Source organism: Anomaloglossus baeobatrachus, chromosome 2, assembly GCF_048569485.1.
Source record: "Anomaloglossus baeobatrachus isolate aAnoBae1 chromosome 2, aAnoBae1.hap1, whole genome shotgun sequence".
In the NCBI taxonomy this organism is placed as follows: domain Eukaryota; kingdom Metazoa; phylum Chordata; class Amphibia; order Anura; family Aromobatidae; genus Anomaloglossus; species Anomaloglossus baeobatrachus.
In genome coordinates, this window is record NC_134354.1 from 38060530 (window position 1) to 38084068 (window position 23539).

The 23539-nt window shown below is 52.8% G+C and overlaps 1 protein-coding gene across 2 annotated transcripts in view; it reads right to left on the reverse strand.

Moving 5' to 3' along the window:
- The window catches only part of DOP1B (DOP1 leucine zipper like protein B), a 251294-nt gene that overhangs the window by 99879 nt on the left and 127876 nt on the right, over window positions 1-23539 (reverse strand). The window contains exons 19-20 of one of the 2 annotated variants that reach the window (XM_075334991.1): window positions 13019-14615; window positions 4890-5001 (exon numbers count right to left, since the gene is read on the reverse strand). In XM_075334991.1, the coding sequence (XP_075191106.1) occupies window positions 4890-5001; window positions 13019-14615 (1709 nt within the window). Of the gene's footprint in view, window positions 1-4889; window positions 5002-13018; window positions 14619-23539 lie in introns of both variants that reach the window. The other variant, XM_075334990.1, reaches the window with a different exon arrangement.

Sequence of the window (23539 nt, forward strand, 5' to 3'; positions counted from 1 at the left end):
GTCGACCAACATCTTAAGCATCTGCTTTAAGGTGCCATTGAACCGCTCGCACAGGCCATTAGTCTGTGGATGGTACGGGCTGGCCACCAGATGTCGCACCTGGACCTGCTTACAGAGGGCCTCCATCAGCTGGGACATGAATTGGGTCCCCCGGTCAGTGAGCATTTCCTGGGGAAAACCCACTCGGGAGAAAATCCCCAGCAATGCGGTGGCCACCTTGTCAGCCCGAATGGACGACAAGGCCACTGCTTCTGGGTACCGGGTGGCATAGTCCACTACCGTCAGTATGAAGCGTTTCCCGGAGCTGCTGGGGATGGCCAGCGGGCCGACCAGATCCACAGCCACCCTCCTGAAAGGCTCATCGATGATGGGCAGAGATACCAGTGGGGCTTTGGGGCGTGGCCCCGCCTTCCCCACTCTCTGACAGGTTTCACACGAACGGCAGTAGGCAGCCACATCGGCCCCCATTTTTGGCCAGTAGAAATGCTGGTTTAACCTGGCCTTGGTCTTAGCGATCCCTAGGTGTCCGGCCATCGGAATCTCATGTGCGATCCGCAACAACTCCGTCCGGAACGGATAGGGTACCACCAACTGTCGGTCCCTGGGCCACGCCTCCGGTGAACCCTGCTGGACCGTGGCCCGGTACAGCCGTCCTTGGTCCCAGACCACTCGCTCCGGGTCCGAGTCCGAGGGAGGCTGTGCCGCCTGCTCCTTAAGAGCTTTCAGGCTGTCGTCAGCTTCTAACGCTGCCTGAAACCCCTGACTAGATGTGGCCAGAATCGACGAGACTGTCACATCTTCAGTCAGTACCCCGGGACCTGTGTCCTGGCCTCCACCTGACTCGGCTGCCACTTGGTCAGAAGGGGAAGAGCTATCGGACCTCCGGGAGGCCCCTTGGCTTCCAGCACTCCCACTGCGGGTGACAGCGGCCACAGCCGCTGCGACCGTGGGTCGTGCCTGCTCCTCCTCCGTTCCTGACCAAGTCGCCGGTTCAGGCAGACCTACCTGGCTTCCTGACACCCCGGTTGTGGGGGAACCATGCACCGAGATCTTACCTGGGAGCACTTCCGCTCCTGGACCGGCCCCAATCTCACCTGCCTGTTCCCCTCCTGCAGCAACAGAACCCCGCTGTGAAATCTCTGGGGACCCCACATTTGCTGTGGTAGCCCCCACCCCACACACTGGTCCTCCCCCTGCAGCACCCTGCTCTCTGCTTATCCCTGCAGAGGGCAACAGATCCCAGCTCACAGGCTGATTACTTGTAGAGGCATTGTCACACCTTTCTCTGACCCCCTCCCCTGTCACAGCTGCAGCTGAGTGTGTGTCTATGGTGTCTATGCAAGCAGAAATATCAGAGTTCACTCCCTCCTCCCTTACATCATTCATAGATAACACATTAACATTGTCCGGAGGCATGTCAATACTGGCTGAAGGTTCAGCCCTTGGTTGGGGCCCAAACTGGGAGGTTATCTGCCCCAAATCTGTCCCAAGTAGCACGTTTGCAGGGATCCGATCAGTTACCCCCACCTCCCTCACCCCCCGCCCTGCGCCCCAGTCCACATAAATGCCAGCAACAGGCAGCGCCGGGTCAATGCCTCCAATCCCGGAGACAGCGAGGGTTTTTCCAGGGATCAAGTCTTGGGGGGACACCATCTCAGGCCGCACCAGAGTCACCTCCGAGGCGCTGTCTCGCAGTCCTATGGTCACAGACCGGCCGACGGTGACAGGTTGGAAGCTGTCCAGGGACCTACCACCACCCCCACCCACACAATACACCTTGGGCGGCCCTTGGGACGGGGACGGAGCCGGGGCCTTGGGACGCTGAGGGCACATGGCCTTGAAGTGTCCAGGTAGGTTGCACTGGTGGCACAGTCTTGGTTCTGCCACGGGCCTGGAGAGGGGAGTTGAGGGGGACACCCCCTGCAGTCTAGGGGCAGGTGGGGCAGTCGCAGAATTCATCTTACCCCCTCTCCAGGTGCTGCTGGTGGCTGCTCTCCTGGCTTCAGGAGCCCGATTGTTGGTGTAGTCATCGGCCAGGGCAGCTGTAGCCGTGGACCCCTTTGGCTTCTGGTCTCGGATGAACTGGCGGAGATCCTCAGGGCAGTTCCACAAGAGTTGCTCCGTGATGAACAAGTCCAGGATCTCCGGTCCGGTGGAAAGCTGCAGGCCTTGGGTCCAGTGGTCGGCAGCTCGGGCAAGTGCCCGCCTGTGGTCAGCCCAGGAGTCCTTTGGTCCCTTCTGTAGGCTCCGGAACTTCTTGCGGTAGGACTCTGGAGTGAGGTTGTACTGTTGGATCAGGGCCCGCTTGATGGTGTCGTAGCCCTGATCTGCCTCAGCAGGCAAGTCCCCAAGGATATCCAGGGCCTTACCCCTTAAACGGGGGGTCAGGTATTTGGCCCACTGGTCCTTGTTCAGATGGTGCTGCAAGCAAGTCCGTTCAAAAGCAGTCAAGAAAGAGTCCAAGTCTCCATCCTTCTCCAGCACTGGGAAGTCCTCAACACGGACCTTTGGAAGTTTGGTGTCTTGAAGGTCACGTGTGGCTGATGAGGGCCGGAGCTGAGCTAGCTGCAGCTGGTAGTCACGCTCTGCCTGGCGCTCTTCACGCGCTGCCTGCCGCTCCGCAGCCTCAGCCTCACGCGCTGCTTGCCGCTCTGCCCTGCGCTCTGCCAGGAGTCCCTTGTAGCCCTCCTGGTCTCCAGCCTGGAGAAGGGCCATAGCCATTTGAAGAAGGCTATCCGAGCCTCCCAGGCTCGGTGGAATGGCACGTGGTGATCTGCGGCCCGCTGCGGAGCCTGGTGATTCACTGTCCCTTGCAGAGCGGAGGGCTGGCATCTGGCTCGTTGAGGACCCTTGGGTGAGCTGCTCCTCATCTTGTCCATAATTGCCAGCTTGTGCGCTGTCCTCTGCAGAACGGTTTTCTGGCGTCGAGCTCCTGGAGGACTCGTGGGCAACCTCCTCATTGCTGTCCACAGCACCGTCCTCCCTCTCTTCGGCTCCTGCCTTAGCATTGGCCAGTTGCATAGCTCTGCTCCTGGTGCCATCAGCCATTCTTGCAGACTTTTGGTCACTGACACAGAACTGACACCTGATGCCTCCACACACCTTACAGTATCTGCACTCTGACACTCTAGTGTTGAGCTAGTCTGAAGACCCCAGCAGCCACAGCTGCTGCAGGCAGTCTTTAGCGTCTGGGAGTATGGGTCTCACACTCACACACACTATTATCTCGATCCCACCGCTTGCCACCAATATGTCACAAACCACCGGGGGGGTCACTCAGAAATCCCCCGCGCTGGCTACCAGTACGTCACAATCGGGGGGTAACAAGTGGGGGTCACCCCTCCTTTATACCTCCCGACCGACAGACAGAGCACGTGACGCGCTCTCTAGCGCCCCTCTTATAGTCAGGCCAATTATGGAATTGCCCGACCATAAGCAAGGAGGCCGCTATACTACTTATGCCGATTATTGAAGGGTCCCCGGTGAGAGTAAGGTATATATTCCCCCGACCTCCGCGGGCGGAATATATAAAATCTCCCCGAATCTCACTGGCCTCCCCACAATAATCCTTGGCACAATTCGCTGCCACCAACCGATTTACGGTAACTATTAGCCGAACACACAGACGTGGGATTCAAGATCGAGATAACAGAACAGCCCAAGATTAATTATATAATTTAATCAGCCTAAAGCACACTAGAACTACAATATATACAATAGGGAATCTACAGAATATACAGTTATGTCAGAGTACAGTTACAATCAAAGCATGGGTTACAAACAGGCATACACAGTTCCAGCAGTTACCTTGTTGCGTCTGGCCACAGGGGGGCGCTGTAGACCAGGTTTCCAGGAACTCCCTCACAGGTCTTTCCCAACCAGGCCCCCGAGCAGAAGAACACTGGAAAATGGCCGAAGTAGGGTTATCAACCTGGGCAATCCAGGTCCCCTCCTACCTTAGTGACCTCACAGGGAAGCACTGCCACTCCCCCTGCATGGATCAGAATTATCCAGCAAAGGGGATATTGGCCATAACTTTGCCTGGGAGCGTCGTAGGCGGACGCCAATGCTCTCATCGTGACAGTTATGAATTTAGCTACAGAACGAGGGGACTCATGACCTGTCTGCCAGTTCCCCATTGGCTGATATCACGCCTGGGGCATTTCCCAATGTCCTGCTCCCATAAAAAGGGTGTGCCGGCATCGTCCGCATGCGGAGACACCATTTTTATGGTTGCCATATTTATTGGAAATATGGCTTGCGAGATATGAACCATTTTTTACTGGAGTCGTTCTGTCTGGCTATTTCCATAGCCTTGCTAACTAGCTAGCAGCTCCTACTACAGGGTGACGGCAGGGAGTCATCCTGTGTCCATTGTTCCCACACCACCTCATTTCCATATCACAGGACATGGCCATGGGATTTGTTGCTAAACCAGTTGTGTGAAGGAAAGGGGGGGTGACACCAGGAGAGGGCTTCCTGACATACTTGAATATCATGATTTATCGTCATATCTCCGGATTTACCTCACACCCATCTTTCAGAGAAAAAAAAATATTATAAGACCCTGCCTTATTTTCAGAGAAACATGGTCATAGAGAAATCCGAGGAATGAGCTGGGTGCATTGTATTCAGAAGAGGACGGTGTGCTTTTGTGGGAGGCAGTGACCCGTCCACTTGTGATTATACTAATGGTGCTAGGCATCACTCCCGTGCCTCCCGGGTTTCTGTTTGATGGGGGTTGGAGCGATCTTGGTAGTTTTGGCTAGTGACATGGCTGGGCTGCTGATCCAAACTGCTATTAAATATTAATGAGGGGAAAACTGCAAAGTTATTTGCTTTTACAAGAATTCAGAGAGGAGGATTACAGCTGTAATGATATAACATACCTTCTTTGTGTGAGCAGGATGATCCATGAGGCAGAAATGCCCGATGGTGGTGAGTCCCTCCAGGAGGGTGAGGGGGTAATCCGGGGAAACATTCTCTCTTTTGCAGGCTGAGCTGTTGGTAGAAATTCACGGTGAGATTTTCTGCTTTATACATTTTTGGATTCCATTCATCCTCGAGAAGACAGATGAAGTTATTAACCACTTCTGTCTTCTCTTTTTCAGCCTACCTCGCACTATGCAATGAATACAGCCAGCGATTACATGATTGCCAGGTGACCCCACCCCACCATGGCGTAACTGTTAGGTCTCATCAGTACCTGATCGACTATGTCAGTGAAATATAGCAGTATAGTGGGTTGCTTCCTCTGTAACTGGGGCTCATATGGATGCCCGAGTTAAAATGGAAAATGGCACAATTAAATATTAAAGGCAATCTATCAGCAGGTTTTTGCTATGCAATCTGAAAACAGCAGGAGATGGAGACTGACACACAGCGTTCACTGATGTGTCATTTATTACCCTGCTATGCTGTTTACTTGTAGTGAAGATTTTAGTACCTGGGATTATCATTGCCCAGACTACACTAGTCCGACTATGCCCCCTCCAATAAACACCTCTCTGTCTATAGACGTTGTGCATACAGAGCCTGGTTTGGGCGGGGACAGCTTTCTCAGCTCTGCTGTATTGCTAAATCTAAAAACTCTGTCAGAGCCGCCACACCCAGTAATTTAAAGGCAACCAACCACCGTATTTTGCTACATGAGGTAAAAGTAGTGCCATACTGGCAGTAAGATGCTGATTGCAGGCATACCTGTTGTAGAAAGATCCAATGCTTGGTTGATTAAATATCTTTAATCAAAGTTGCAGAAATGCCTTGTGCTTTGATTGACAGGTGCAACATGGGCGGGTCTTTGTGAGTCGGGTCCTCGCATTTATTCCTCGTCCGGTGTCCTCCTGGCTTGCCCCCTTTTCTGCATTTGAATATTGTGCCGCGCCGCCATTGCTGTTGTTGACGGCACATGCGCATTGCCAGAGTACTCAGGTCTTCGTCAAAATAGCATCAGAGTCTGCGCATGCGCGTACCATGATCTCCGGCGTCATTTTATTGAACACACTGTGGTGAAGACCATGAAAAGCATCGGCGCATGCACAGATGTAAAAAAAAAAATAATATATAAAAAAATCTGCGCATGCACAGATGCTTCTATTGGTCTTCACCCCAGTGTGTTCAATAAAATGGTTCTGGGGATCATTTTAATGAAGACTGTGGCAATGCGCACACCCACCAACTACAAAAATGGCGGCGCGATATTCAAATAAACAAAAGGGGGCAAGCCAGAGGGCACCGAAGGAGGAGGAGAAGCGAGGACCCGACTCACAAAGACCCGCCCACGTTGTACCCATCAAGTCAATCAAAGCACAGTGCTTTACTGCAACTTTGATTAAAGATATTTAATCAACCAAGCATCAGATCTTTCTATAACAGGTATGTCTGCAATCAGCATGCTAGTGCCAGTATGGCACTGCCTTTACCTCATATAGCAAAATCCTGGTGGTTGGGTCTCTTTAAGGGATACATCGTTTGATTCAGGGTCTCTGTCCCTAGATCATGCTGCTTTCAGATGAGCTAGCAGAAAACTGCTGACACATTCCCTTTAAAGTGTAATTAAACTTTGTAAATGTTGTTCTTAAATTATCTGTAGATTAATTGGGGTACAAGCCCCTAACGACTCAGAAGTATTCAGCTCAGGAGACAAAAGTGCAGAACTCCCAGCATTGCGTAGTTTGCTATATTTCATCTGCTTCTGAACGGCCTTGCCAGTGACTAATATCACTACACTTGGCTGTTCTCCTCTGTAACTAGGGCTCCCATGGATGCCCTAGTTACAGTGATAAGAAGGGAATTTTGTTTACTTACCGTAAATTCCATTTCTTCTAGCTCCTATTGGGAGACCCAGACAATTGGGTGTATAGCTTCTGCCTCCGGAGGCCACACAAAGTATTACACTTTAAAAAGTGTAACCCCTCCCCTCTGCCTATACACCCTCCCGTGGATCACGGGCTCCTCAGTTTTGGTGCAAAAGCAGGAAGGAGAAAACTTATAAATTGGTCTAGGGTAAATTCAATCCGAAGGATGTTCGGACAACTGAAAACCATGAACCAAAAGAACAATTCAACATGAACAACATGTGTACACAAAAGAACAACCAGCCCGAAGGGAACAGGGGCGGGTGCTGGGTCTCCCAATAGGAGCTAGAAGAAAAGGAATTTACGGTAAGTAAACAAAATTCCCTTCTTCTTTGTCGCTCCATTGGGAGACCCAGACAATTGGGACGTCCAAGAGCAGTCCCTGGGTGGGTAAAAGAATACCTCAATAAAAAGAGCCGAAACGGCCCCCTCTTACAGGTGGGCAACCGCCGCCTGAAGGACTCGCCTACCTAGACTGGCGTCTGCCGAAGCATAGGTATGCACCTGATAGTGTTTCGTGAAAGTGTGCAGACTAGACCACGTAGCTGCCTGACACACCTGCTGAGCCGTAGCACGGTGCCGCAATGCCCAGGACGCACCCACGGCTCTGGTAGAATGGGCTTTTAGCCCTGAAGGAAGCGGAAGCCCAGAAGAACGGTAGGCTTCGAGAATAAGTTCCTTGATCCACCGAGCCAAGGTTGACTTGGAAGCCTGCGAACCCTTACGCTGGCCAGCGACAAGGACAAAGAGCGCATCTGAATGACGCAGGGGCGCCGTGCGAGACACGTAGAGCCGGAGTGCTCTCACCAGATCCAAAGAGTGCAAATCCTTTTCACACTGGTGAATTGGATTAGGGCAAAATGAAGGCAAGGAGATATCCTGATTGAGATGAAAAGGAGATACCACCTTAGGGAGAAATTCCGGGACCGGACGCAGAACCACCTTATCCTGGTGAAACACCAGGAAGGGGGCTTTGCATGACAGCGCTGCAAGCTCAGACACTCTCCGGAGTGATGTAACTGCCACTAGAAAGGCCACCTTCTACGAAAGACGTGATAAAGAGACATCCCGCAGCGGCTCGAAAGGTGGTTTCTGAAGAGCCGTTAGCACCCTGTTAAGATCCCAGGGTTCCAGCGGACGCTTGTAAGGTGGGACTATGTGGCAAACTCCCTGCAGGAACGTGCGGACCTGCGGAAGCCTGGCTAGGCGCTTTTGAAAAAATACGGAGAGCGCCGATACTTGGCCCTTGAGAGAGCCGAGTGACAAACCCTTGTCCATTCCGGATTGAAGGAATGAAAGAAAAATGGGTAAGGCAAACGGCCATGGAGGAAAACCGTTATCAGAGCACCATGATAAGAAGATTTGCCAAGACCTGTAATAGATTTTGGCGGACGTTGGCTTCCTGGCCTGTCTCATGGTGGCAATGACATCCTGAGATAACCCTGAAGACGCTAGGAGCCAGGACTCAATGGCCACACAGTCAGGATGAGGGCCACAGAATTCAGATGGAAAAACGGGCCTTGTGACAGCAAGTCTGGGCGGTCTGGAAGCGCCCACGGTTGACCCACCGTGAGATGCCACAGATCCGGGTACCACGACCGCCTCGGCCAGTCTGGAGCGACGAGAATGGCGCGACGGCAGTCGGACCTGATCTTGCGTAACACTCTGGGCAGCATCGCCAGAGGAGGAAACACATAAGGCAGTCGAAACTGTGACCAATCCTGAACTAACGCGTCCGCCGCCAGAGCTCTGTGATCCTGAGACCGTGCCATGAATGCCGGGACTTTGTTGTTGTGCCGTGACGCCATGAGATCGACGTCCGGCATTCCCCAGCGGCGACAGATCTCTCGAAACACTTCTGGGTGCAGAGACCATTCCCCCGCATCCATGCCCTGACGACTGAGAAAATCTGCTTCCCAGTTTTCTACGCCCTGGATGTGAACTGCGGAGATGGTGGAGGCTGTGGCTTCCACCCACTGCAGAATCCGCCGGACTTCCTGGAAGGCTTGACGACTGCGAGTGCCACCTTGGTGGTTGATGTATGCGACGGCAGTGGCGTTGTCCGACTGGATACGGATCTGCCTGCCCTCCAGCCACCGATGGAAAGCCAATAGGGCTAGATACACTGCCCTTATCTCCAGAACATTGATCTGAAGGGACGATTCTATCGGAGTCCAGGTTCCCTGAGCCCTGTGGTGGAGAAAAACCGCTCCCCACCCTGACAGGCTCGCGTCCGTGGTGACCACAGCCCAGGTTGGGGGTAGGAAGGATTTTCCCTGCGATAGAGAATTGGGAAGGAGCCACCACTGAAGTGACGTCTTGGTTGCAAGGGAAAGAGAGACGTTCCTGTCGAGGGAAGCCGACCTCCTGTCCCAATGTCCCATTGGAGTGGCCGTAGATGGAATTGCGCGAACGGCACTGCCTCCATCGCTGCCACCATCTTCCCCAGGAAGTGCATGAGGCGCCTTAAGGGGTGTGACTGACTCCGAAGAAGTGATTGCACCCCTGCCTGCAGAGAAAGCTGTTTGTCCCGCAGTAGCTTGACTACCGCTGACTGTGTATGAAACTCCATCCCGAGGTAAGTCAGTGATTGGGTCGGTGTCAACTTGGATTTCGGGAAGTTGATGATCCACCCGAACTGCTGGAGAGTCGCCAGAGCGACGGTAAGGCTGTGTTGACACGCCACCTGAGAAGGGGCCCTGACTAGGAGATCGTCTAAGTAGGGAATCACCGAGTGACCCTGAGAGTGTAGGACCGCCACGACGGATGCCATGACTTTGGTGAAAACCCGTGGGGCTGTCGCCAGGCCGAAAGGCAATGCCACGAACTGAAGGTGTTCGTCCCCGGTGGCGAAACGCAAGAAGCGTTGATGTTCGGGTGCGATCGGCACGTGGAGATAAGCATCCTTGATGTCGATCGATGCTAGGAAGTCTCCTTGTGACATCGAGGCGATGACCGAGCGGAGAGATTCCATCCGAAACCGTCTGGTTCTCACATGTCTGTTGAGTAGCTTGAGGTCCAGAACGGGACGGAATGATCCGTCCTTTTTTGGCACCACAAACAAGTTGGAGTAAAAGCCGTGACCACGTTCCTGAAGGGGAACGGGGATCACAACTCCTTCTTTCTTCAGAGCGTCCACTGCCTGAAAAAGTGCGTCGGCCTGAGCGGGGGGCAGAGAGGTTCTGAAGAAACGAGCCGCAGGACGAGAGCTGAACTCTATCCTGTAACCGTGAGATAGAATGTCTCTCACCCATCGGTCTTGAACATGTGGCCACCAGGCGTCGCCAAAGCGGGAGAGCCTGCCACCGACCGAGGATGCGGCTAGGGGATGCCGAGAGTCATGAGGAGGCAGCCTTGGAGGCAGTGCCTCCTGCGGCCTTTTGGGGGCGTGACTTGGACCGCCACGCATAGGAGTTCCTCTGGCCTTTCTCCGGCCTGCTGGACGAAGAGGATTGGGGCTTGGCGGAGGGACGAAAGGACCGAAACCTCGATTGTATTTTCCGTTGCTGAGGTCTCTTAGGTTTGGACTGGGGTAAGGAGGAGTCCTTTCCCTTGGATTCCTTAATAATCTCATCCAATCGTTCGCCAAACAAGCGGTCGCCAGAAAACGGCAAACCGGTTAAGAACCTCTTGGAGGCCGAGTCTGCCTTCCATTCGCGCAGCCACATGGCCCTGCGGACTGCCACAGAGTTAGCGGATGCCACAGCTGTACGGCTAGCAGAGTCTAGGACTGCGTTCATGGCGTAGGAAGAAGAAGCTGACGCCTGGGAAGTCAAAGACGCAACTTGCGGAGCAGAATTACGTGTGACAGCATTAATCTCAGCCAGACAAGCTGAGATAGCTTGGAGTGCCCACACGGCTGCAAAGGCCGGGACAAAAGACGCGCCCGTGGCCTCATAGATGGACTTCACCAGGAGCTCTATCTGCCTGTCAGTGGCATCCTTTAGCGATGAGCCATCTGCAACCGATACCACAGATCTAGCCGCCAATCTAGAGACTGGAGGATCCACCTTGGGACATTGAGACCAACCCTTAACGACTTTAGAGGGGAAGGGGTAACGCGTGTCAGTGAGGCGCTTAGTAAAGCGCTTGTCCGGAACCGCTCTGGGCTTCTGGACAGCGTCTCTGAAGTTAGAGTGATCGAAAAACGCACTACGTGTACGTTTGGGGAACCGAAACTGGTGTTTCTCCTGCTGAGACGCCGACTCCTCTACAGTAGGAGGAGGGGGAGAGAGATCCAACACCTGGTTGATGGACGAGATAAGATCATTCACTAAGGCATCCACTTCAGGTGTATCAAGGTTAAGGGCGACGTCCGGGTCAGAGCCCTGAGCTGCGACGTCCGCCTCGTCCTCCAGAGAGTCCTCAAGCTGGGAACCCGAGCAGCGTGAAGAAGTCAGGGAAGATTCCCAGCGAGCCCGCTTAGCCGGTCTAGGACTGTGGTCCGGGCAAGAGTCCTCCACGTGAGACCTAGGGCCCAACCTGGGAGCGCGCTGCGGCGCGGACCGAGAGGGGCCTGGAGGCGACGATCCAACAGGGGTCGGGGCCTGTGTAAGGACCGGTCTGGACTGCAAAGCTTCTAGCAGCTTGGCAGACCATTTGTCCATAGACTGAGCCATGGATTGTGAAAGTGACTCAGAGAGTTTCTCAGCAAAAGAGGCGAACTCTGTCCCTGCCGCCTGGACAGGGGGAGCAGGGGGGTCTACATGAGCCGAGAGGCCCACTAGTGACCGAGGCTCCGGCTGAGCAAGCGAAACAGGGGTCGAGCATTGCTCACAGTGAGGGTAGGTGGAACCCGCAGGTAACATAGCCCCACAAGAGGTACAGGCCGCAAAAAAACCCTGTGCCTTAACAGCTTTGCTCCTTGTGGACGACATGCTGTTGTCTCCTAGGAGAATGATCACTGAGGGTATATGGGCAAAAAAGGGTATACAGCCCGACCGAACAGAAATATATATATAAATACGTATCTATTCCGGCACCCTAGGGGGGACCAGCACCGGGTGACCGGTGTGGCTTACCGACCGCTAACAAGCGGAGTGTGTGTCCTCCAGATTCCCTGCCTTAGGTCCCCCGGAGCTGCAGAGCTGTTCACTGAGAATCCTCCACCGGCAGAATGCCAAAAAATGGCTGCCGGAGCTCTCAGGGGAGGAGTGGAGCCGTGGGCGGCGCCAGGAAAGTGCGGGAATCTGGGGTCCCCACAGTGATGAGGGGGGAGGAAACATGCAGGATGCTCCAGCCCTCACATCCGACGTCAGGTCGGCAGTCCAACCCTTACCCCTGACAGGCAGGCCCGGGGACGGGATTTTTGAGACTAGGCCGCGATGAAGCCGGGGACTAAATTTGAGACCGCGCCCGACAAGCAGGCACGGTCGGCGCGGAAGTCCGCCGGCCTTCTCAATTCAGCAGCTGCCGCAGCGTCCGGGAAGAAGGTGCGCTCCCTGCACAGTCCCCAATGGGGACACAGAGTACCTTTGAGTTGCAGGGCCCGGTCCCTGAGGTTGAATAGACTCCGGTCCGGCAGATTCCCACAGGGGCTGCGGAGGGAGCACGGTCCCAGTAAATGGATGACCGCTCAGGATCCCACTTCTCCCAGAGCCGCTAAGGGATGGTGAAGGAGACGGCATGAGGCTCCGGCCTTTGTACCCGCAATGGGTACCTCAACCTTAACAACACCGCCGACGTAGTGGGGTGAGAAGGGAACATGCCGGGGGCCCCGTGGGGGCCCTCTTTTCTTCCAACCGACATAACTAATATGAGAATGCATGAGTGGATGTGTGCCTCCTTCCACACAAAGCATAAAACTGAGGAGCCCGTGGTCCACGGGAGGGTGTATAGGCAGAGGGGAGGGGTTACACTTTTTAAAGTGTAATACTTTGTGTGGCCTCCGGAGGCAGAAGCTATACACTCAATTGTCTGGGTCTCCCAATGGAGCGACAAAGAAATGGGCTAATAAAATATTGAATGTCTATAGACTTCACGTAAAATTTGTAGTCTCCTATATGCACTTGTGTCTCCTGAGTTGCACATTTCTAAGTAGACCTTTGAGCGAACAGAACACCCACAGATCTGCAGGGATTTTATGATAAACAACCCCCCAAACCAACATGATGAAAAAGAGTCTGATCATTTACGGCTTTCCCCTTGTGGGGTGAACTTACCTAATTTTAACCGATTCATTTTCATATTGCTTCACGAGTTCATCCAAGTTCTTACATATCTGGGCCACGAAAGGCGCAACAGTCAATCCTAGAGATTTGCCAAAATAAGGCAGAGATGACGTGACCAGAGCCACCCATGGAGGGTGCATGCCGTAGCCGTACTCTGGGCGTAACGCCCTGACGACCGCGGACACAAACAATCCTTGTGAGGTTATGGCGTGTGACTGCACGTACTGCATGGCGTTTATAGACTGCTGAAAGTTCAGCCCCTGGTGCCACTCCTTAGAGAGGTCTACCGGAGAATCCTGGTCTTCTTGTAATTGGCGCAAGTGATGCTCCAGGACGATCAAGACCTGAAGAAGCTTCAGCAGCTCAATCTGAAGAGGATGCTCGCTCCAGATCTGGTCTTGACCAAAATTAATGACGCTCTCCTCGAACAAGCCATCATCGGCCAGGTCTCTGTTGACGACGTGAGACATCAGTTCATATTTCTTCTGGCTCGTATACATAGAAGCCGACAAAGACAAAAGAACAAACTCCTGAACTTTGCATCTTTCTAGCAAGTTGTGGATGAAGTCTACGTTCTTCCCTTCCGAGTTCTTGGCTAAGGTGGCCAGTTGTGACATCACCCTGATGAGGACTTCTACGCTTTTCACTTGGACGTCCCGATTGCCCAGCACGTCTCTGTGACTCACCTTCAGATAGCACGGGTAATAAGAACGCAAAAAGCTTAGGCACAGGTATGTCAGGAGTTCAATCAAAAGAGAATGCGGGCACATGGATGGCGACTGAGTCTGAAGCTTACCATAGAAGCTTTGCCCAACCAGAGCTTCTTGGTGGCGTGCCAGAAGGTTGTATATTAAGTTGAGGTGTGCGGTGGAGCTGGTGTCCATGCTGGTGCTGGCAACGGCTTCAATAAACTCTTTAGGGTTGGTTTTTAGAACGGCCTCCAACACTGAGAAAGCATACAACACCCTCTTGGAGTCGTAAGGCTGCAGATATAGCAGGATGTGTTTGAAAAGGGCTTCGATTAATTCCTCTTTTTCCTTCTGCTGCTTGAGAAGCTTGGAGGTCCTGATGGCCTGAAGCTCCAGTTCTGCCTCGTCGTCGCTAGAAAGAGACTCTGAGGTCTGCGTGACATCGGACTCTGTACGTACCAAGTGTAGCAAAGCGGCAGGTCTGGCCACATCCATACAAGACATATTGGGCTGGCAGAAAGGCCTAGAAGACCCTTGACCATCGATGTTGTCTCCGTTACTCCAGCGTTGGTCAATACTCGAGTCTACGGAGCTGGGGTTAAAGCTAGACGTGTTTTCACTGGCACTTTGCCCCATACTGGTGTCCGCAGATTCTGTGTGCTCACTGTCGTCCTTCTCATCATCTTCGCAGAATGGAAGCATAGCACCCTCCGGAAAGTGATGATCGGTCAACTCATGCTTCATCTTCTCGGGATCCTTTTCCACCTCGGCCCAGATGGCCTCTCTGTCCACTGTGTTAAACTGAGGGAGATTCTCATCTGAATTACTTTCGGGATAGTCTGGACATGTTGCGACTTCTTTCAAGGAAGATCTCTTCCTTCTGCACCAGTAGCTGATCTCTTCTGTGTATAAAGCAGGAACATATATAAAAATAAAGATAGTCGTAGACTAATTATCACATGCACTATGGAAATACCTGCCTGTACATGGACACCACTGTATATTACATGACTTCCCTTTTGCCCATTAACACAAAGCTGCTAGAAAGGTCATCCCCTTTTCTGATGCCATTAATGCAGCAGCCCTGAAAATGGAGGTTCTTCAGTCCACCCTACCTAATCACTGGGGTTTTAACAGATGAAACCGAAGCAATTAGCCAATCAAATGACACGTTGCTTTCAAGGGGGTGAAAGTAATCATCTACCCTCAATATAAAGCGGCGTTCCCCAACTCCAAACCTCAAGAGGCACCAACCTGTTTTTTAGGATTTCCTTAGTATTGCCCAGGTGATAATTTACGTATTTTCCGGATTATAAAATGGGGCTAAAATGAGGGTGTGTCTTACCGGAGCAGTGGTGGTGGGGGTTCACAGGAGGCAGGGTCAGCGATACTGAGGGCTCGGAGGAGGGCGTATCACTGCAGTGGAGTGGCTCAGGAGGGTCGGCAATGCGGCGGGTGCCATAGATCTGACAGCAGGCTTCATTGAATCGTCCGCGGCTGACACGAACTTCAAGAAAGCGGCAGTGGAGGCGTGCGCAGATTGATGGGATGGACTTCAACAAAATGGCCGCGGAGTTCTATCTGCGCATGCGCCAACTCTGGAGCCATTTTCTTGAAGTCAATATCGCCAACCACGGGCAATTTAAGGGAGCCTGCAGTCCGCCGGCAGATCAATGGAGCCTACCTGCGTGACACCCCCGAGCCCGCAGTATTGCCGACTCTCCATCCACTGGGCTGCAACACCCCATCTTCTGAGACCGCAGCATCGCTGACCCTGCCTCCTGCGACCTTCCTGAGGCGCACCACCTCCACCGCTCCCCCTGGTGAGTGATTATAAGACGCACTAGGATTATAAGACGGACCCTCATTTTAACATTAAACATTTTTTCCTATTTTCCTCCCCTAAATTTGGAGTGCGTCTTATAAAACGAAAAATTCGGTAATCACCCGCTTCCAACATCTGTGCAATACTAAAAAGATCTTGAAAGCACAACCTGTTGGTGGCTTTTGAGGACCGGAGTTGGGGAACATGGATATGAGGGATGGTTTACTGATCACTGGTGGTCCGTCCACTGGAGCGGAGGTTGAACATGACCACCTCTGCTCCAATTATTAACCATGTGACTGCTGGAAATGGCCGAGCAATGATCAAAGTGAAGGTGTATGAGCTCAACCTCGTCTACTCAACACAGGGCTCTGCAGATTCCTATTCCTGCATTGCTGAAAGTCCCAGCTCTCGGACCACTCATGGATATGGAAGAACTTCCAATCTTGGGAAAACTCCTTTAAGAAGGGAGACGTTATGAGAATGAATGGGCTGCATCCCTTATGTAGCGCTACGTCCCCTTTACATTATTTTTTCTGCCACCTGGTTGTGCAGGGAATAAAGGTATGCAGCGCAACGAAGGCACTGCAACCCTTCATATACAGAATCATGGGGGTCCCACAGATTGGACCTTTGCTGATGATGAAGTCACTGGATATCCCAGACATGTATCATCCCTTTATGAAATAGGTATAATCCCTTTTGCAATATCGACATCCCCAAAAACGTAATAGTAGGAAGTGGTAAATGGTCCCAATTCAGAATCCGTAACCCTGCGTGTCCACAATCAGTGTTTGCAGCGTTTTGGATGCAACGTGTTTTCCCTGCGTCCAAAACGCTGCGTTGTACACTACAAGCACAGTGGATGGATGTCTAGAAATCCCATGTCCATTGTGCATGTGCGGCCCACAGCGAAAACTGACCTGCGGTGCGGATTTTTGAGCTGCAGCATGTCAATTCTTTGCTGCAGAGTCGCAAGTGTTCTCCACAGGGACAATACAGCGAGAGACCGCAGCGCCCCGAATCCTGATCGTGTGCACGAAGGAGGAGAATCGCGGCACCGCAATTCAGGACTCGTCGCTTCTAGTCCTGATCGTGGGCACATACCCATAAAATAAGGGAATATGCCTAGGAAAACTGTGACAATATATGAAGATTTTGCACAATATTTACTAAGCTGTACATAACATTTATCACCTGGGGGTCCGACTGCCGAGACCCTAAAAACCCAGACGAGGGGGCCAGAGTCCTGAGTGTGAATGGAGCAGTGGAGGCAATTTATGACCATCAGTACTATAGACTGTGAAAAGAGCGGTGGTCCCACATCCTCACACAGGAGACTTTGGGACTCACATTCTAAAAATCAATGGATTCAAGAGGTCGGACCCTCAACGATCATACACATATCACAGAAAAGCAGAATAGTCCACTTGAAAGAGACAGGCAGGTACTCCCAATACTGCGGTGCACGTATCGCTGGATGGCCTCCACAATTCAAATAAACAACAAGGATCGGCACTCGTAGATTTCGCTTTTCCTCTTCTCTTCTTTATTTTAAATCATAGAGCAAAAAACTAAATTAAGGAATCACTTTTCATTTTCCTTCCATTCACAATTTCATAATAATGAGGACTTTACTTTGGATTATTTTGGTTTGGAGGCTATCGACTACTTTAAATGAAATTTGGAAATTGTGAATGGAAGGAAAATGAAAAGTGATTCCTTATATAGTGATCCCAAAGGAACTTTGAAAATAATGGAGATCGATACTATGGAGTATATTTAGTTTTGGATAAACAGCGATTCACCTATGGAATAGTCTTTAATGGACTTTGAAAGCATAAACAGAATTTTTTCTCAGTAAAAAAATGTTATGGATATTATGCGACCGATCTACTGCCTTCTATTTGTTGAAAAGAGAGCTGAACATCAACTTTCAATTAATAAAGATTGCTTTTTTTTTGTAAATTATATATTAATAATATATATTAATAATATTATATATATACATATATACACACACATTATATATATATATATATATATATATATATATATATATATATATATATATATATATATATATATATATATATACACATACATACATATATATATATATATATATATATATATATATATATATATATATATATATATATATATATATATATATATATATATACACATATACTGTGAGGTAAGTCCGGAGATATGACGATAAATCATGATATTCAAGTTATGTCAGGAAGCCCTCTCCTGGTGTCACCCCCCCTTTCCTTCACACAACTTGTTTAGCAACCCATCCCATGGCCATCTCCTGTGATATGGAAATTAGGTGGTGTGGGAACAAAGGACACAGGATGACTCCCTGCCGTCACCCTGTAACAAGAGTTGTATCTCATTATAAGGCTCTGGAACTAGCCAGACAGAACGACTCCAGTAAAAAATGGTTCATATCTCGCAAGCCATATTTCCGATAAATACGGCAACCATAAAAATGGTGTTTTCGCATGCGGACGATGCTGGCACACCTTTTTTATGGGAGCGGGAGCTTGGGAACTACCCCAGGCGTGATATCAGCCAATGTGGAACTAGTAGACGAGTCATGAGTCCTCTCATTCTGTAGCTAAATTCATAGCTGTCACAATGAGAGCGTTGGCGTCCGCCTACGACGCTCCCAGGCAAAGTTATGGCCATATTCCATGTTGTGGATTTTGTCCATAACTCCAGCCAGGGGTGGAGCAGTGCTCCCTCTGAGGTCACTAAGGTAGGAGGGGACCTGGATTTGCCCAGGTTGATAACCCTACTTCGGCCATTTTCCAGTGTTCTTTTCGCTGGGGGCACGTGTAGGAAACATCTGTGGGAAGGATCCTAGGAACCTGGGTACAGCGCCCCCCTGTGGCCAGACGCAACAAGGTAACTGCTGGAACTGTGTATGCCTGTTTGTAAACCATGCTTTATCTGTAACTGTACTCTGACATATGTATATTCTGTAGATTCCCTATTGTATATATTGTAGTTTCTAGTGTGCTTTAGGCTGATTAAATTATATAATTAATCTTGGGCTGTTCTGTTATCTCGATCTTGAATCCCACGTCTGTGTGTTCGGCTAATAGTTACCGTAAATCGGTTGGTGGCAGCGAATTGTGCCAAGGATTATTGTGGGGAGGCCAGTGAGATTCGGGGAGATTTTATATATTCCGCCCGCGGAGGTCGGGGGAATATATACCTTACTCTCACCGGGGACCCTTCAATAATCGGCATAAGTAGTATAGCGGCCTCCTTGCTTATTGTCGGGCAATTCCATAATTGGCCTGACTATAAGAGGGGCGCTAGAGAGCGCGTCACGTGCTCTGTCTGTCGGTCGGGAGGTATAAAGGAGGGGTGACCCCCACTTGTTACCCCCCGATTGTGACGTACTGGTAGCCAGCGCGGGGGATTTCTGAGTGACCCCCCCACGGTGGTTTGTGACATATTGGTGGCATAGCGGTGGGATCGAGATAATAGTGTGTGTGAGTGTGAGACCCATACTCCCAGACACTAAAGACTGCCTGCAGCAGCTGTGGCTGCTGGGGTCTTCAGACCAGCTCAACACTAGAGTGTCAGAGTGCAGATACTGTAAGGTGTGTGGAGGCATCAGGTGTCAGTTCTGTGTCAGTGACCAAAAGTCTGCAAGAATGGCTGATGGCACCAGGAGCAGAGCTATGCAACTGGCCAATGCTAAGGCAGGAGCCGAAGAGAGGGAGGACGGTGCTGTGGACAGTAATGAGGAGGTTGCCCACGAGTCCTCCAGGAGCTCGACGCCAGAAAACCGTTCTGCAGAGGACATTGCACAACCTAGCAATTATGGACAAGATGAGGAGCAGCTCACCCAAGGGTCCTCAACGAGCCAGATGCCAGCCCTCCGCTCTGCAAGGGACAGTGAAGCACCAGGCTCCGCAGCGGGCCGCAGATCACCACGTGCCATTCCACCGAGCCTGGGAGGCTCGGATAGCCTTCTCCAAATGGCTATGGCCCTTCTCCAGGCGGGAGACCGGGATACCTACGAGATACTCATGGCAGAGCGCAGGGCAGAGCGGCAGGCAGCGCGTGATGCTGAGGCTGCGGAGCGGCAAGCAGCGCGTGAAGAGCGCCAGGCAGAGCGTGAGGCTGCGGAGCGACAGGCAGACCGTGACTACCAGCTGCATCTAGCTCAGCTCCGGCCCTCATCAGCCACACGTGACCTTCAAGACACCAAACTTCCAAAGGTCCGTGTTGAGGACTTCCCAGTGCTGGAGAAGGATGGAGACTTGGACTCTTTCCTGACTGCTTTTGAACGGACTTGCTTGCAGCACCATCTGGACAAGGACCAGTGGGCCAAATACCTGACCCCCCGTTTAAGGGGTAAGGCCCTGGATATCCTTGGGGACTTGCCTGCTGAGGCAGATCAGGGCTACGACACCATCAAGCGGGCCCTGATCCAACAGTACAACCTCACTCCAGAGTCCTACCGCAAGAAGTTCCGGAGCCTACAGAAGGGACCAAAGGACTCCTGGGCTGACCACAGGCGGGCACTTGCCCGAGCTGCCGACCACTGGACCCAAGGCCTGCAGCTTTCCACCGGACCGGAGATCCTGGACTTGTTCATCACGGAGCAACTCTTGTGGAACTGCCCTGAGGATCTCCGCCAGTTCATCCGAGACCAGAAGCCAAAGGGGTCCACGGCTACAGCTGCCCTGGCCGATGACTACACCAACAATCGGGCTCCTGAAGCCAGGAGAGCAGCCACCAGCAGCACCTGGAGAGGGGGTAAGATGAATTCTGCGACTGCCCCACCTGCCCCTAGACTGCAGGGGGTGTCCCCCTCAACTCCCCTCTCCAGGCCCGTGGCAGAACCAAGACGGTGCCACCAGTGCAACCTACCTGGACACTTCAAGGCCATGTGCCCTCAGCGTCCCAAGGCCCCGGCTCCGTCCCCGTCCCAAGGGCCGCCCAAGGTGTATTGTGTGGGTGGGGGTGGTGGTAGGTCCCTGGACAGCTTCCAACCTGTCACCGTCGGCCGGTCTGTGACCATAGGACTGCGAGACAGCGCCTCGGAGGTGACTCTGGTGCGGCCTGAGATGGTGTCCCCCCAAGACTTGATCCCTGGAAAAACCCTCGCTGTCTCCGGGATTGGAGGCATTGACCCGGCGCTGCCTGTTGCTGACATTTATGTGGACTGGGGCGCAGGGCGAGGGGTGAGGGAGGTGGGGGTAACTGATCGGATCCCCGCAAACGTGCTACTTGGGACAGATTTGGGGCAGATAACCTCCCAGTTTGGGCCCCCACCAAGGGCTGAACCTTCAGCCAGTACGGACATGACTCCTGACAATGTTAATGTGTTATCTATGAATGATGTGAGAGAGGGGGGAGTGAACTCTGATATTTCTGCTTGCACAGACACCATAGACACACACACAGCTGCAGCTGTGACAGGGGAGGGGGTCAGAGAAAGGTGTGACAATGCCTCTACAAGTAATCAGCCTGTGAGCTGGGATCTGCTGCCCTCTGCAGGGATAAGCAGAGAGCAGGGTGCTGCAGGGGGAGGACCAGTGTGTGGGGTGGGGGCTACCACAGCAAATGTGGGGTCCCCAGAGATTTCACAGCGGGGTTCTGTTGCTGCAGGAGGGGAACAGGCAGGTGAGATTGGGGCCGGTCCAGGAGCGGAAGTGCTCCCAGGTAAGATCTCGGTGCATGGTTCCCCCACAACCGGGGTGTCAGGAAGCCAGGTAGGTCTGCCTGAACCGGCGACTTGGTCAGGAACGGAGGAGGAGCAGGCACGACCCACGGTCGCAGCGGCTGTGGCCGCTGTCACCCGCAGTGGGAGTGCTGGAAGCCAAGGGGCCTCCCGGAGGTCCGATAGCTCTTCCCCTTCTGACCAAGTGGCAGCCGAGTCAGGTGGAGGCCAGGACACAGGTCCCGGGGTACTGACCGAAGATGTGACAGTCTCGTCGATTCTGGCCACATCTAGTCAGGGGTTTCAGGCAGCGTTAGAAGCTGACGACAGCCTGAAAGCTCTTAAGGAGCAGGCGGCCCAGCCTCCCTCGGACTCGGACCCGGAGCGAGTGGTCTGGGACCAAGGACGGCTGTACCGGGCCACGGTCCAGCAGGGTTCACCGGAGGCGTGGCCCAGGGACCGACAGTTGGTGGTACCCTATCCGTTCCGGACGGAGTTGTTGCGGATCGCACATGAGATTCCGATGGCCGGACACCTAGGGATCGCTAAGACCAAGGCCAGGTTAAACCAGCATTTCTACTGGCCAAAAATGGGGGCCGATGTGGCTGCCTACTGCTGTTCGTGTGAAACCTGTCAGAGAGTGGGGAAGGCGGGGCCACGCCCCAAAGCCCCACTGGTATCTCTGCCAATCATCGATGAGCCTTTCAGGAGGGTGGCTGTGGATCTGGTCGGCCCGCTGGCCATCCCCAGCAGCTCCGGGAAACGCTTCATACTGACGGTAGTGGACTATGCCACCCGGTACCCAGAAGCAGTGGCCTTGTCGTCCATTCGGGCTGACAAGGTGGCCACCGCATTGCTGGAGATTTTCTCCCGAGTGGGTTTTCCCCAGGAAATGCTCACTGACCGGGGGACCCAATTCATGTCCCAGCTGATGGAGGCCCTCTGTAAGCAAGTCCAGGTGCGACATCTGGTGGCCAGCCCGTACCATCCACAGACTAATGGCCTGTGCGAGCGGTTCAATGGCACCTTAAAGCAGATGCTTAAGATGTTGGTCGACTCCCATGGGCGTGACTGGGAGCGGTATCTCCCACACCTGTTATTTGCTTACCGGGAGGTTCCACAGGCCTCAACAGGATTCTCACCGTTTGAGCTCCTGTACGGGCGACGTGTGCGGGGCCCCCTGGCTCTGGTGAAAGAGGCTTGGGAAGGGGATTTGGCCACCCCTGGAGTGTCGGTTATCGAGTATGTCATGCGCTTTCGGGACAAAATGCAGGCCTTGACGCAACTGGTACACGACAATATGGCTCAAGCCCAGGCCGATCAGAAGCGTTGGTACGACCAGAACGCTTGTGAGAGGACCTACCAAGTGGGTCAAAAGGTGTGGGTACTGGTCCCCGTACCACAGGACAAGCTTCAGGCAGCCTGGGAAGGCCCATACCTCGTGTACCAGCAGCTCAACCCTGTAACGTACCTGGTCACCCTGGACCCTGCCCGTGGAAGGCGGAAGCCCTTCCATGTGAACATGATGAAGGCACATCATGAGCGGGAGGCGTGTGCGCTCCCCGTGTGCAACCTGCCCGAGGAGGGAGAAGCGGAAACCCTCTTGGATATGCTAGCCCAGGTTAGGGCAGGCGGATCCATTGAGGATGTGGAGGTTGGCCACCAGCTCTTGGAGGACCAACGGTCCCAGCTGTGGGCCACCCTCCTCCCCTTCCGGGGGTTGTTTACCAACCAGCCCGGAAGGACTGACTTGGCTGTCCATCACGTGGACACTGGGGATCATCCCCCGATCCGGCGTTCAGCATATCGGGTCTCCCTGGAGGTGCAGCAACACATGCGCCAGGAGATTGACGAGATGCTGAAGCTGGGGGTGATCCAGGCATCCAACAGCGCTTGGGCCTCGCCTGTAGTCCTCGTCCCTAAGAAGGACCGAACCACGCGGTTCTGCGTGGACTACAGGGGGCTCAATGCGGTCACGGTCGCCGATGCGTACCCAATGCCACGCATCGATGACCTGCTCGATCAGTTGGCCGGGGCTCAGTACCTGACCATCATGGATCTGAGCCGGGGATATTGGCAGATCCCCCTGACTCGCAAGGCCAGGGAACGCTCTGCCTTTATTACCCCATTTGGACTGTACGAGTCCACGGTGATGCCATTCGGGATGAGGAATGCCCCTGCCACTTTCCAGCGGATGGTCAACACCCTGCTCAAGGGACTTGAAGGGTACGCGGCCGCGTACCTGGATGACATTGCCGTCTTCAGTCCCACCTGGGAAGATCACCTAGAGCATCTAGCAC